We start from the raw sequence: 13,661 nt of genomic DNA, 5'->3' as shown, positions 1-13,661 counted from the left end.
CCTATTTAGTTGAATCGCGTCCATAAGCAATTTGACGTCCACAGAGGCTCCAGACAATCTAGGCGTTTTAAACCCACTTAGTTGTGTTCACCCAGGATCTCCGAGCATCTAACAGCCTCCTCGGGAGTCTCCAACTGGGCACTGTTCAGTATTACTCCATACAAATGTGGACCAGGCAGAACGGCACCCGGGGTCTCCAGGGCCATCGGAGGCCCCTGGATGGTCAGGGACATGTAGGGTGGACCTCTGGCCTTCCCCCTGGAACACTGGTACCTTGGCACTTCAAGGCTGGCACCTTGGCACTGCCAAGGGTCAGGGCGGGGGGGTGGGGCGAGTATGAAGGGGCCTCTGAAAGGTTGGGGTGTCGGGTGGGGATGCTGGAAGGGGGGGGCGGAAGGGGGCGCTTTCAACAACCCAGTAGCAGGGTATCATCACTTGGGGGTGCTGTGGGCTAATGTCCATGTGTGGGGCATGTAAGCTCACAAAGAGATCAGGGCGGCCTGTCAAGCCGATGGCCGATCTCAAAGTTCAACTCCCCAGCGAAGAAAAAAATTCTAAGTATGGGCTAAACCAGTGAGAAACTCCCCAGGGCCCAAAAAAGTGACTACGTGTCGTTAAATATTGGTGGGGATCTCGCCAGCAGAGCTGGCAGGAAACTCTCAACAAAACTCATCACCAATGGCACAGAAACCTTTTCGGTTTCAATGTCCAAAGTCATTTGACCAATTGGTGAAGTTGGTCAGGGAGCATTTCAACCCCAGACCCTCGATCATACTACAGTGATACAAGTTCAACTCGGCTACCAGATACCCAGGAGAGACCATCTCCGTCTTTGTTACCAGAGTCAGACAAATGCCGGAGCATTGCGAGTTTGGTGAAGGACTAGGCAATGTACGATGTGCTTGTTTAGTATGTGGTATTAACAACATAAGTGTGCCAAAGAAGCGTCTGACTGAAACGGAGATCATTCTAGACAGGGCGATTGAGATCGCTCAGGCAACCGATTACGCGGAGAGGGGTTCATCGGAGCTTTAAAGCATGCAAGGGGGTGAGGTGAACAAGTTGTGGGGGAAGATGGCTGGAAGGTATGCAACCAGGTCTACAGGCACAGAGGAAATTCAGGCACAATCCTTGGAACAGAATCGTAGCCAGTGGTCAGGAATAAAATTGGATCATCAGCCCTGGAGTATTGGTGCGGTGAAAGATCACACCCAGGAATCGTGCCACTGCAGGGAGTTTATTTGTTTTCAGTGAAATAGGAAGGGCCATATCCAGACACATTGGCATGCCCACTACAATACACCAATTCAAAAAATAAAGCAGCAAACCGTAGCACCAGTGAACAAAGTGGGGAAGAATTCAGATTAAGAGCCTGAAACATGGAGATTAAACATGATGAGAGTGAGCACAACCACGCCAATTGTGATATTTCTCACAGTAAATGGAAGATCATCAAAGATGAAGGTCAACACCAGGGCATCGGCTGCTGTTGTGGGGGAACAAACTTTTAAATATCTTCAAGATAGGGCTCAGTCTTTGGACTGGAGTCCAAAGATGTGCAGGTTAGGTGGATTGGCCGTGCTAAATTGCCCTTTAGTCTGCAGAAGGTTAGGTGACGTTACTGGGTTACAGGAATAGGGCTGAGGCCTGACCCTAGGTAGGGAGCTCTTTCAGAGGGTCTGTGAAGACTCGATGGGCCGAATGGCCTCCTGCACTGTTGCGATTCTATGATTCTATTCTATGATATACAGGAGAGATCGTAAAACTTTTAGAAACAACCGTGATTTCAGTATCGTACCAGCAACAAGATGCCCATTACCTATTATAATTGTCGAGGGGCGTTGACCAAGCCTGATGGGGTGTGATTAGTTGCGCCAAATCAAGTTGAACTGGTTTTAAAAGATGTTTAAATCTCAGACAGCGTCTTTCAGGAAGTCTGAAGCACGTGTTCCAGAATGAGTTGGGTTGAATAAATGGAGCTAAGGCCAAGATTTATGTCAACCCAGACTCAACACCCAAATTTTTTTTTTTAAGGCGCAAGACGCCTTGCACCAAAAAGTGGAAGCCAAATTTAAATACCTGGATGAACTGGGAATTATCACAGCCATGCAGTTTTCAGAGTGGGCAGCCCCTATTGTTCCTGTATTATAGCAGGACAGTACCGTTATGATACATAGGACTACAAGCTTACAATCAACCAGGCAGCACAAACAGACAAATACCCAATTCCACAAATTAAAGTTGTTTATGTGAAGTTGGCGGGGGGGCGCTCACAATCATCAAACTTGACTCATTCGGGCAGCACGGTGGCACAGTGGTTAGCATTGCTGCCTACGGCGCTGAGGACCTGGGTTCGAATCCCGGTCCTGGGTCACTGTCCGTCTGGAGTTTGCACGTTCTCCCCGTGTCTGCGTGGGTTTCACCCCCACAACCCAAAGACGTGCAGGGTAGGAGGATTGGCCACGCTAAATTGCCCCTTAATTGGAAAAAATTATTGGGTAGTCTAAATTTATATTTTTTTTAAACTTGACTCATTCATTCATGCTTACTTGCAACAGGAACTGGATGAAGATTCCCGAAAGTTTGCAACGATTAACACGCATAAAGGAATGTTTCAATACACCAGATTTAACGTTTGGCATCTCCTCGACCTATGCGATATTCCAGTGCAAGATGAAGAATCTTCTACAAGGCACTACAAAGGTTGTGGTCCACATGGATGACATCCTAACTCACATGAGGATTCCCAAGCAAGTTTAGAAAGGTGTTGAGAAGATTCAGAGATGTGGGAATCTGACTCAAAAGGGGAAAGTGGACTTTCCAAGCTTTGAGGTTACTTACCTCGGGTTTAAAGTAGACTTGGAGGGCCTGCAGCGACTTGAAGACATGTTGAGAGCCATAAGAGAATTCCCGACATCTAAGAACGTGGCAGAATGAAAGTCCATCTTAGGGATGGTAAACAATTATGGTTGTTTTATTTCCAACCTTGCAACGACATTGAAGCCATTGCACATGCTTTTCATGCTTCAATGTTGGCATTGGAAGGTACTATAGGAGCAACTCTTCAAGCAAGTCTTACAATCTTCGAGCCTACTGGTTCATTTTGACTCAAGAAAGTCCCTCATTCTGGACTGCAATGCATCACCGTATGGGAAAGGGGCCGTTCTGTCCCATACAATGGCTGAGAGGGGCCAATTGCTTTTGCCTCAAGAAAGCTTTCTGATGCTGAGCTCAAATATGCTCAAATTAAGAATGAAGGCCTCGCCGTAATCTACTGCATCAAGGAATTTCATAAGTATGTTTGCAGGCGGCGTTTCACGATAAAAACAGATTACAATTCCCTGTTGGGATCATTCATGACAATAAGCCAGTACCACCAATCACCTCTGCCAGAATACAACAGTGGGGCTTGCTGCTGATGGCCGATGACTACATCTTTCAGCATAGGCCACGTGCACAAATTTTGAATGCTGATGCATAGAGCCAGCTCCCTCTTCCGAAGAACCATGCACCTCCATTGTTACCACAAGAAATCATCTTAGCCCTGAACATTTTGGATACCCTGCCAGTTTCAGCCAGCCACAGAAAGAATTGGACACAGCGGTCCCAGTCCTGTCCAAGGTGAAACGCATGGTTTTAACTGTGTGGCACCACAGTAAATCTGACTAATTAAGACTGTACCTTGCTTGTTGTGAGGATGGAGTCACCCTTTGGGGCTCCTAAGTGGTAGTGCCCAAGGGCCCTTGTTGCAAGAATTACATAGTGCCCATCCGGGCCAGACAAGAATGAAATGCTCGTTCGTAGCTACCTTTGGTGGCCTGGCATAGATAAGAATGTTGAAAACAGTACGGTCCTTGTCAGACACAGCAGATACTGCCCTAACAGCAAACCTCCACACTTGGGAGTGGCCTGGACGCCATGGTCAAGGGTACATGTGAACTTAGTTGGTCCTTTCATGAACAAGATGCTCCTCATTTTGATGGACGCCCCTTCAAAGCGGTTGGAGGTTCAGGAGATGGAAGTGGTGACCTTGGCAGCCATAGTAGATGCCTTACAGCCGGTGTTTGCTATGCATGGTCTCCCTGAAGTAAATGCCGGACAATGGCACTCCTTTCACTGGTAAGAACTTTCAGAATTTTGTTAGAAGAAATAGCATTAGCCATACCAGAACAACCCCATATCAGCCTGCATCAAGCGGGTTAGTGGAGAGACCTGTACTTTCAAGGCAGTTATGAAGAAGCAGTCCAGTGGACCACTGTGTCATCGGTCAGCCAACTTTCTGTTGTCTTACAATGCAATACAACACCCCCCCCTCCAATTTTACTACAGGTGTCACACCTGCAGAATTACTGATGGGCTGTTTTTTAAGAACTCAATTGGACTTGGTCTTCCCAAATTTGGCGGGTGGATGGAGCCACCACAGGCCTTCCAAAGGAAACAACACACTTTATGAAAAGGGGAGAGGTCTTTCCAAGTAGGTGACATGGACTCTGTCAGAAATCTTGCCGCAGGTCCACTCTGGTTACCAGGCCAAATCATGTCCAAGTCGGGCCCAGGTTCATATGAAGTGGACTTGGGCGGCAAGGCAGTTAGGAAACACTTAAACCATGTGAGAAGCCAGAGGACCACAACACCAATCTCAGAACAGTTGGAGCCAGCAGCCAGCATCAGTGATCCTGTGGTGGAGCCAGAACAAAGGGGACCCAGAAGTCTCGAGGAGGCCCCATCATTGATCCAGGAATAGGCTACAGAAAAGGGAATGACCCTGCGGCGTTGGTTGACTCTCAGGAACATTCTGCAAAGGGTGATGGCATTATTATCTCCGAGTTAGAGGAGCCAGTTGGGGGATTAAGACAGTCCTTGAATCCCAGGAAATCTGATAGATCAACGCTCCGATGTCCTATTTGGACTCTCTTCCCTTTTGTGTCTTCAGCGTTATATTGTATGTAATTATTGTATAAAGCCTGTTTGTACATATACTAATTGAGGGACTAAGTGGGGACGGAAGCTGTGTCGTCGCATGGCCCCTTTAAGGGACTCGCCCTTGCGGTCCATGTGACTGGCTCAGGATTTGTTGTGCAAGAGTATGCACACCTCAGCCAATGAAGGATTAACGCAAGTCCTCGGAGCAGAGCTCTAGTCCGAGTGAACCCGAGAGCCGGAGAGTTAACACCTATATGAGAAACTGTGCCTGTACACAAGTTACCCTTGTTGGTTGCCAATAAACACTCTGTTCTTCATTACTACTGACTATCTGGTATTGCCTCAAACCACCACATATTTAACATTAGAAGTATTTTATTAAGCAGACGTGCATCCGAGTACTCTCTGAATTCAGTGCAGAAAACTGTACCAAAGAAAACTGAAGCTAAAAAAGTTGTAAAAACTTTCAAAAGTAGAAAAAGCAGTGTAGTTACAAACCTAGCTTCACAAATGACTTAGTTAGTGCAGCGTGCATCGGATGGGATATGTAGAAACCTAATATGCGTCTGGGACAGCGGTAAACATCTGAGTGGAACCAATTTATATGACAGCTGCAGACTAACTGACCATATTTTCTAATCAAAGGAAAATTATGGCTTAAATTACCAGTGGCTGTCTTGATTACTCAAGCTTTCTGTAGCCAATATTAAAAGCAATAAAGTCATTAACTTCTTTTTTCCCTGCACTTTAATTTGTATTTTGCTACCAGCCAAGAGAGCGTATGGACACATTTCTATTCCATTCATGAGCAAGTTTTCATCATAACAGCCAAGTTATAAATTTACAGCCATTTTTCATTTCTTTACGTTTCTTGGTAATTGGGAGAAACAGCACAAAATTTACTCTTGATGATCAAAATGACTGGCATTTTAGCCATGTCCTATACATACTCTTTTCAGAGCCATTAAAAAATCTCAATGGGGATGAGGGCAGTAATTATACAAAAAGGTTGATATTAACAACAGAAAATTGCATTCACCTTACCACCTACCTTCCTTTGCAACTGTAATTAAAATAGATTCAACTTGTTGAGGAGCCAAAGTCCCTTGCGTTCACCTCACTTTGTTTATTATTAGTTATAGCGGTGATGCAATCTCTTTTCACAGCAGAACAAAATTATTCCATAGCTCGTCATCATGTCAACTCAGAACAACTTTGTTAATTTTATATTCTTTCTCGGTGTCAACACAGGTGCTTTACGCTTGGAGATGTCAGGTGTGGGTGGCAAAGAGAAGCTGGAATAAAATGAAAGCTACTGGGAAGGTATGGGGAAATTTGTTGACACCACATTTAAGTAACTTTATAATTTGCATTTCTTTGAAAAGGCATCAAACACTGCATAAAAAGTAAGTTTGTCCTAAAGTATTAATTATGTTAAATAACAACAGTGGATTGTCAGTGGCACTTTGAATGGGCATGAAATAAGGAAAACAATTTGCTGTTGAGTTAAGGACGGTTTATTTGCAAAATGCAATATTCTCTGTAATTATCTTCTTCTGTCTCCATCAGGACATTTATTCTTATTAGGGGTGGCCATCACTGTGACTCACAGCAGATAAATGATGGTTGATATACCACAGAGCACTGGAGCAACATCATCATGAATATTCAAATACTGTGCCTAATGGCTGTAGTGATAAAGGTGCAAAAAATAAAAAAAATATATTCTTGAAAGCAAAGGGTCACAAAGCACCACACTTAATAGCAGCCTGTGTTATTTAGTATCAGTTAAATGCCATGGAAGTCGCATTACTGTGCCTGACCTACAGAAATAACTGCATTATACTAAGATGAAAACCCAGCAGCTGGCTGGTAGATTTTTAATAGACAGTGGATGTGATGGATTAAGAAGCAGGTAGATTAACAGAACTGGCTGCTTCCACCATAGCTGCAGCTATTTAATGGGCCTCTTTACAAGGCAAGGAGCAAGTCATCTTCTGCCGTGGCCCACTCTCATTTTCAAGAAAATTCTTTGTAATGATACAATTAACTTCCTCTTAAAAGATTTTGTTAATATACTTCATTACAAATAGGTTTCTGTGCGACAGCAGCACACTTCTGCATTTAAACACGTTATAATTAACTGGAGTAGAATACCGAGCACAGGGGGGCTAGGGCGCAAGAGTCAGAAGCTAACCCCTGCGTGCTTGAAACACTGGTTAATTATTTAGAATTTTAAAGGGCCCACAATTCGAGCTTTAGGTGACTGCTCGGATGTATGTATGCAAATCCATCTTTAACAATATAACAACGCAAATAACCCAGGTGCAGATCGGCACAAGACAATGCGCCATTGGTTGGTATGTTTGCGTTCATTTTCCATCTGGAAATTGTGAGCACAAAGGCGAATTTGTCCCCTACTTGGCAGACTATTAAAGCTATGAACACATAAGCTGCTCTGGGTCTCACTGATTTTAACGTTACATTCAGGAAATTAATCTTTTTTTAACCCATGCAACATGAGATTCTTTAATTAAACTTTATGTGCACGTTATTTTAATTACTTTAAATTAGAAAGTCATATGCATATACAGAACAGAATTTTCAAAAATATGCATTTGCATTGTGCCTTTCATTTATCAACAACAGCTTGGATTCACATGGTGCCTTTAATGTAACAAAACCAAAATATCCTGAGCACTTCATAGAACACACAGTGTAGAAGGAGGCCATTCAACCCATCGAGTCTGCACCGACCCACTAAAGCCCTCACTTCCACCCTATCCCCGTAACCCAATAACCCCGCCTAACCATTTTGGTCACTGAGGGCAATTTATCATGGCCAATCCACCTAACCTGCCTGTCTTTGGCCTGTGGGAGGAAACCGGAGCACCCCGAGGAAACCCACATAGATATGGGGAGAATCCACACAGACAGTGACCCAGCGGGGAATTGAAGGTGGGACCTTGGCGCTGTGAAGCCACAGTGCTATCCACTTGTGCTACCGTGCTGCCCACAAATTATTAGTTGACTCCTTTGCAGGGGCATTATCAAACAAATTTGATGCAGAGCAACATAAGGAGATATTAAGGTGAGCATCCAAAATCTTAGCCAAAGAGGAAAATTTGCGAGGAGTGCATCCCGAGCCTCAGTAACTAAAGGCATGTTTACCAATGGCTGGGCAATTAAAATTGGGGATGTACATGAGGCTAGACTTGGAGAAGCACTGATACCTCAAGAGGGTTGTCGGCTACAGGACACTACAGAAATAGATTGATGGTTCAGGATTTCAATGGCTGATAAGCTAAAGAAGGGGCAGAGCCGGACAACATTAGGGAAGTGAATGGATTGCCTTAGTGATTAGATGGTTAATGGTTGAAAATTGATCAAAGGGTCAAACATGGCACCAAGGTTGAGAACGGTCTGGACCACCTTCAGACAGTTGTCAGGAAAAGGGACGGAGTCAGTGGCTGAACAATGGAGTCTGTGACTGGTACTGAAAACAAAGACTTCAATCTTCCCACTATATATTTGAAGGAACGTTCTGCTCATCCAGCACTTGGTCTCAGACAAACAGTCAAATTGAAACAATGGAGAATCAAGGGAGGTGCTGCTGGGGTAGAAAGCTGGGTTTCAACAACATAGACATGTAAACCGATGCAAGGGGCGGCATGTAGAAGGGAATTACGATGGAGCCAGGAGCGTTGAGGTCCCAGGTTCGATCCCGGCTCTGGTTCACTGTCCGTGTGGAGTTTGCACGTTCTCCCAGTGTTTGCGTGGGTTTCACCCCAACAACCCAAAGATGTGCAGGTTAGGTGGATTGGCCATGCTAAATTTCCCCTTAATTGGAAAAAATGAATTGGGTACTCTAAAAAAAATTTTTTTTTTTTTTTTTTAAAGGATGGAGCCAGGCAAATCTTTAGGGCACCAGAGGAAATGGCACCCATTATCATGTGAAAAGCATATCAAAGAGCTCAACACAATGTGTTATGTTCAGAAGTGGTATTAATGTAAACAAGTACATCACATCTTATCTCAATACCTCAAGGAAGATGTACAGTAGCCCCAGAGGTCACAGGTGTTGGCATCACTGGTCTAAGAACTATATAGCTTACAAATGCAAAGAACATTTTGCCTGATACTTCGTGCAACTACGACGGTCAAGCCTCATGTTGTGACATTTGCCAAGACATGCCAGGCAAAAGCAGCATAAGGGGCTGGATTTTATGCGCCCTGCAAGTGGGTTTGAAGGCAGCATGGCACCTAAAATCAAGCAAGTGCCTTCCACTGCCTACCCATCCATCCCGGCCTGTTTGAAATTTTACAGCAGCACGAGAGACATCAGGTTGCCCTCCCACCTTTAGGCCTATTGAGGCCCTTAAGTGGTCAAGCAACAGCCATTTAAGAGTTTCATCCCACTCCTGCCAGCATTTTATCAGTGGCTGGGGGAATTCCATGCTATGCGGGAAACCCAACAGTGTTAGTTGCATGAGCTGGTGTCAGGCAAGGGGAGAACCTCCTCTGTGGGTCCCTTGCACCTATCAGTGCCCCCCGCCCCTCACCTCTGTCAAAATTATCCACCACTTCAACCCTTTCTCTGGACTCTTAAACCTGCATACAACCTAACCCCTCATTGAGATCCCTGACCCATGATTTACCTGGGCTCCTTGGCATGGTGGAGCTGCCTGTTTGACCAGCTGTGGTCATCACTCGCATAGGGCACTGTTGGGCCCGCAGAGTTGCAGGTCTTCTGATTGGCCGGCAGCTTTCAAAGATGAGACTTTCTCCCGAGAAAGGGTTGGTAGTCTCGCCTTAAAGCAATTAATGTTGTTTCTGGCTAATGTTGTTTCTGGCATCACATTGCTGCGGTACAGCCATGTTGATTGTGGGTGGGCTACCATCTGACCTTTTAGTGCAAGGGCAGAGACTTCAGGGCCCTGTAAAATCCAGCCCAGGCATGCCTAAATTGTATGCATTATTGATAATTATTGAAAATGCTTCAGAGTAGTAATTAACCTTTGCAGGGAGCTTAATTGAGACATGTTATGAAAACCTCCAATAAAAATTGAAGACAGATTTGAACATATCACAATACTGTACTATTTGTGCCTCAAGAAATTTCTGAACTTACCAAGGCTGAACTCCAGTTTTGGTTCAAATGGAATTTTGCCAATACCTATAGATTAATGTGGATAAAGAGAACTTATTAACAAACTATTATCTTTTTCAACAATTAAGAAAATTGTCTGTATGCCACACCAGGTAAATGTATACATCATGTTGTGAAACCCTTTCATCTATGTCCTGTTTCTTCCTATCTTTACTACCAAAACTGCAGTAAGACAACATTTTTTTTAGAATTTCTGACAGGAAATCAATCAGGTGAAAAGCCTTTTATGAGAAAATTAGAAAATCCTCATTTGTGCCTCACTTGCAAAAGTCTTCCTAACTTATATAGGTTTTTTTCCTCACCACCACAGGGCAGCACGGTAGCATTGTGGATTGCACAATTGCTTCACAGCTCCAGGGTCCCGGCTTGTGTCACTGTCTGTGCGGAGTCTGCACATCCTCCCCGTGTGTGCGTGGGTCTCCTCCGGGTGCTCCGGTTTCCTCCCACAGTCCAAAGATGTGCAGTTAGGTGGTTTAGCCATGATAAATTGCCCTTAGTGTCCAAAATTGCCCTTAGTGTTGGGTGGGGTTGCTGGGTTATGGGGATAGGGTGGAGGTGTTGACCTTGGGTAGGGTGCTCTTTCCAGGAGCCGGTGCAGACTCGATGGGCCGAATGGCCTCCTTCTGCACTGTAAATTCTATGAACCACCTAATCTTGCTTCTTTAATGGGGACAGGGAATGCAGTCTAATAGCAGAATAAAACAAATTCAACAGCTCATCTCAATTTAACATACAATCTAATTTAATATTCTGTCATGTGTCACTCCAAATAATATATTTTGATTAAAAAAATACTAAAATAAGTAATGGAAAATGATGGTGCACTTTTAGAGCTGCAAACCTTCACTTTTATGGGTCTCACCCGAATACATGCTCTGTGCATGGTGATATATGGATACAACAATGAGTCCATTGTCTCTGTTCTCGGATCAGAGGCTGTTACTAAAGCAGAATCAGAGACCAGAGATGGCGACATAGAAGGTACCTCTCTCCTGGCTAATGTTCATCCATTCGAATAGAGCAGACATGCCAACTCTCATGAAATTATCTTGAGAGATGTGACTTGAGTCAAATTTAGCCTGTCTCACAATCTTGCGGACAGTGCAAAAAGCTTTTGACTTGTAACAATCCTTTTGTGGATGCATCCCCAATCTGGGACTGCGTGCATAGCCTCATCGATCCACTCAGGCATATGTACTCTGGACAGCCAACTACAGAGGAAATCCAAAGTCTGTCAAAGATTGTAGTTTTGTCCAGTTTGGAACCTGAGTGAAGCTGCCTCTCAGAGGGATTCCCACCTTGTACTATTGCCTGAAACTCTTAACAAAGCTCTAAATGATGCCACACAGATTCAGACTCACAGCGTGATGTGCCATTAGATAGGTGCTGCCTCTCATTCTGAGAGCTGAGTCCTCACCTCCCTCTCTCTGTTCAGCTCTCATGCTGGCTGCTAGTTTTGACTTCAGTAGCTTACCACAAGCAGCACCTTGCCACAACATGTTCAGATATTCAAATCAAGGGGTCCTCGCTCCTCCCCAATGTTTTCCTTCCTCCTTTAAATAGCCGAATTCACCAGCAGCTGAATTATTTTTCATGCATTGTATTCGGGCTGCTATTCCTATTCCCAATTCTGGTTTGCACTACAGGTATTCTTCCTATCCAAAACGTCTCAATGTTGTGTCATGCAATCACTTTCTCTTTTTGTTGACAGTGACTTGGGAGGGAGGAGTTAGCTCCTACCCAATGTATATACTTACAAAAAAAAAAGTTGCAGGACCTTGGGGAAAGTTTAGGGAAGTGGAGCAAATTAAATAGCCATCATCATACTCAAATGAAAGGTAGGATTTAAAAAATGTTTGTCAAGCATTTTCTGATCTAATAACAGAGGTTTCATAAAGTGCTCTCAACCGGTTAAAGAATAAAGAAGCCACGAATGAGGTTATAAACCAACTATCAATCTACATTAGTTTATGCTTAAAAAATAATAGAAAGTCATGATTTTTATACCAAATCGCTTGATTTGGTTCATGATTTATGAGATGATGGGGTTGGCATGCCTGCTAGAGGAAGAAAGGTTACATCACTGTCACTTCGAAAACAAAAATGATTTATTAGAATATGTGCTATCAGAAAAAGTTATATAGCTGCAACATAACACTCTCTAGAGTGAACCTGTAAATGTTTTGGAACAAAATACCGCATAATATAAATCAACACAATGATAAAACTGAAGTGCACTTCAATAATGCAGGGCTAAATGACCCTAGTACAGACTATCACAGTAACTTCATTGCAGTGTTAATGAAAGCCTACTTGCGACAATAAAGATTTACATTTTTCAATGTTAGCATTCGGCATCAATGAGGGGGTTAATTATTCTAAAATAAACAACTGATTAAAATGTTCTTTTTCAGCAATGGTTTCAAGGTGGTTTTGCTGAAACATGTTATGATTTTATAAAAAGTGGGCTACAGTCAACTACTGTCAGGGTACAATGATGGAGAGCACTTTTACAATTCAACCTCTACATAAGACATTTTTTTTTAAAACAAAAATAATTTTATTTAAGATGTATGATCTATTCTGTTTCATTTAATCAAATATAACCTTGATAAATAACTACAAGAATGTAATTTTCAATGTAATTTTAATCAGATTATTAATGAAACCATAAATGTAGCCTTCAGGCCTTAAACTGGTTTAACTCATTTTTAGTCACAAAGAGTATCATGCATTGTAAATCTTACTTATCAGTGACGACGGCATCTCTGGAAGGGGGAGAATCTGATGGATTCCATCTGGGCTGGTATCCACTTTGATTTCCATGGTGATTCGCTGGAGGTATGCAATTCTCCTTTGCAAACCTTCTGAGTTTGCTGCTCGGAGTGCAGCAATCCAGTCTCCACAGTCTGACTTCGAGGCGGCTTCAAGATAAATCCCTGGCTCTCCACTCTGAAATGCTGCACTCAGAAAATCATTTAACACCTTCAGTAATCACAATTTTCACGAAAAGTGACAGGATTGATGCAATATACAGTTGTGCAGCATTAGCCATCCATCTTCCCTGCCATGCAGCATTTCAAACACACCTAATACACCTCCGAAAGCTACCTCTGCTGTTTTTACATTCAGTGCACTTTCTCACAGTAGCACAGCCGTTCCTAAAGCAATTAGTTCACTACAAAACTAGGTGGCAGAATTATCAAGAAAAAGGACTCTGCATCAGCAGCTTCTGTTCAGTTGGAATCAGTGGTGCCAGTTTCTTAGCATCCAATGCACTCAGCAACAGTGGTATTCAGAATTCTGGCAGAAAGTCCACAGGGATTTACTAAGGTAAGAGTGCCCATCTTCACAGCAATAAAGGATGGCCTTTGCGCTTGGTTAACCTTCCATTCTTACCAGACTGGAACTCGGACGTTTCTGATGGTAATATGGCATGACACTACTTTAATGAACAGCCAACAGGTTGTATGGGGAGGTTACAGACATTTTTGCAACCTCAGGAATTGACACAACAGGATATCTATCACACATGGTGACTGGTATGACAGCCATACAGTTCATGCAA

At 43.5% G+C, this 13,661-nt stretch overlaps 1 protein-coding gene across 4 annotated transcripts in view; it reads right to left on the bottom strand.

Annotated features, from left to right (window-relative positions):
• inpp4b (inositol polyphosphate-4-phosphatase type II B) overlaps positions 1-13,661 on the bottom strand; it is a 1,043,608-nt gene that overhangs the window by 546,178 nt on the left and 483,769 nt on the right. For 3 of the 4 annotated variants that reach the window (XM_038792440.1, XM_038792442.1, XM_038792441.1), the window contains 2 exons: positions 12,841-13,053; positions 10,055-10,099 (listed from right to left, as the gene is read on the bottom strand). The exons of the other annotated variant lie outside the window; for it this stretch is intronic. In XM_038792440.1, the coding sequence (XP_038648368.1) occupies positions 10,055-10,099; positions 12,841-13,053 (258 nt within the window). The remainder of the gene's footprint in view (positions 1-10,054; positions 10,100-12,840; positions 13,054-13,661) is intronic. 4 annotated transcript variants of the gene reach the window in all.

The sequence above is a fragment of the Scyliorhinus canicula genome, chromosome 3, assembly GCF_902713615.1.
Source record: "Scyliorhinus canicula chromosome 3, sScyCan1.1, whole genome shotgun sequence".
Taxonomy (NCBI): Eukaryota; Metazoa; Chordata; class Chondrichthyes; order Carcharhiniformes; family Scyliorhinidae; genus Scyliorhinus; species Scyliorhinus canicula.
The sequence above is the reverse complement of the archived record's forward strand: the minus strand, read 5'-3'. Positions and strand labels throughout refer to the sequence as shown.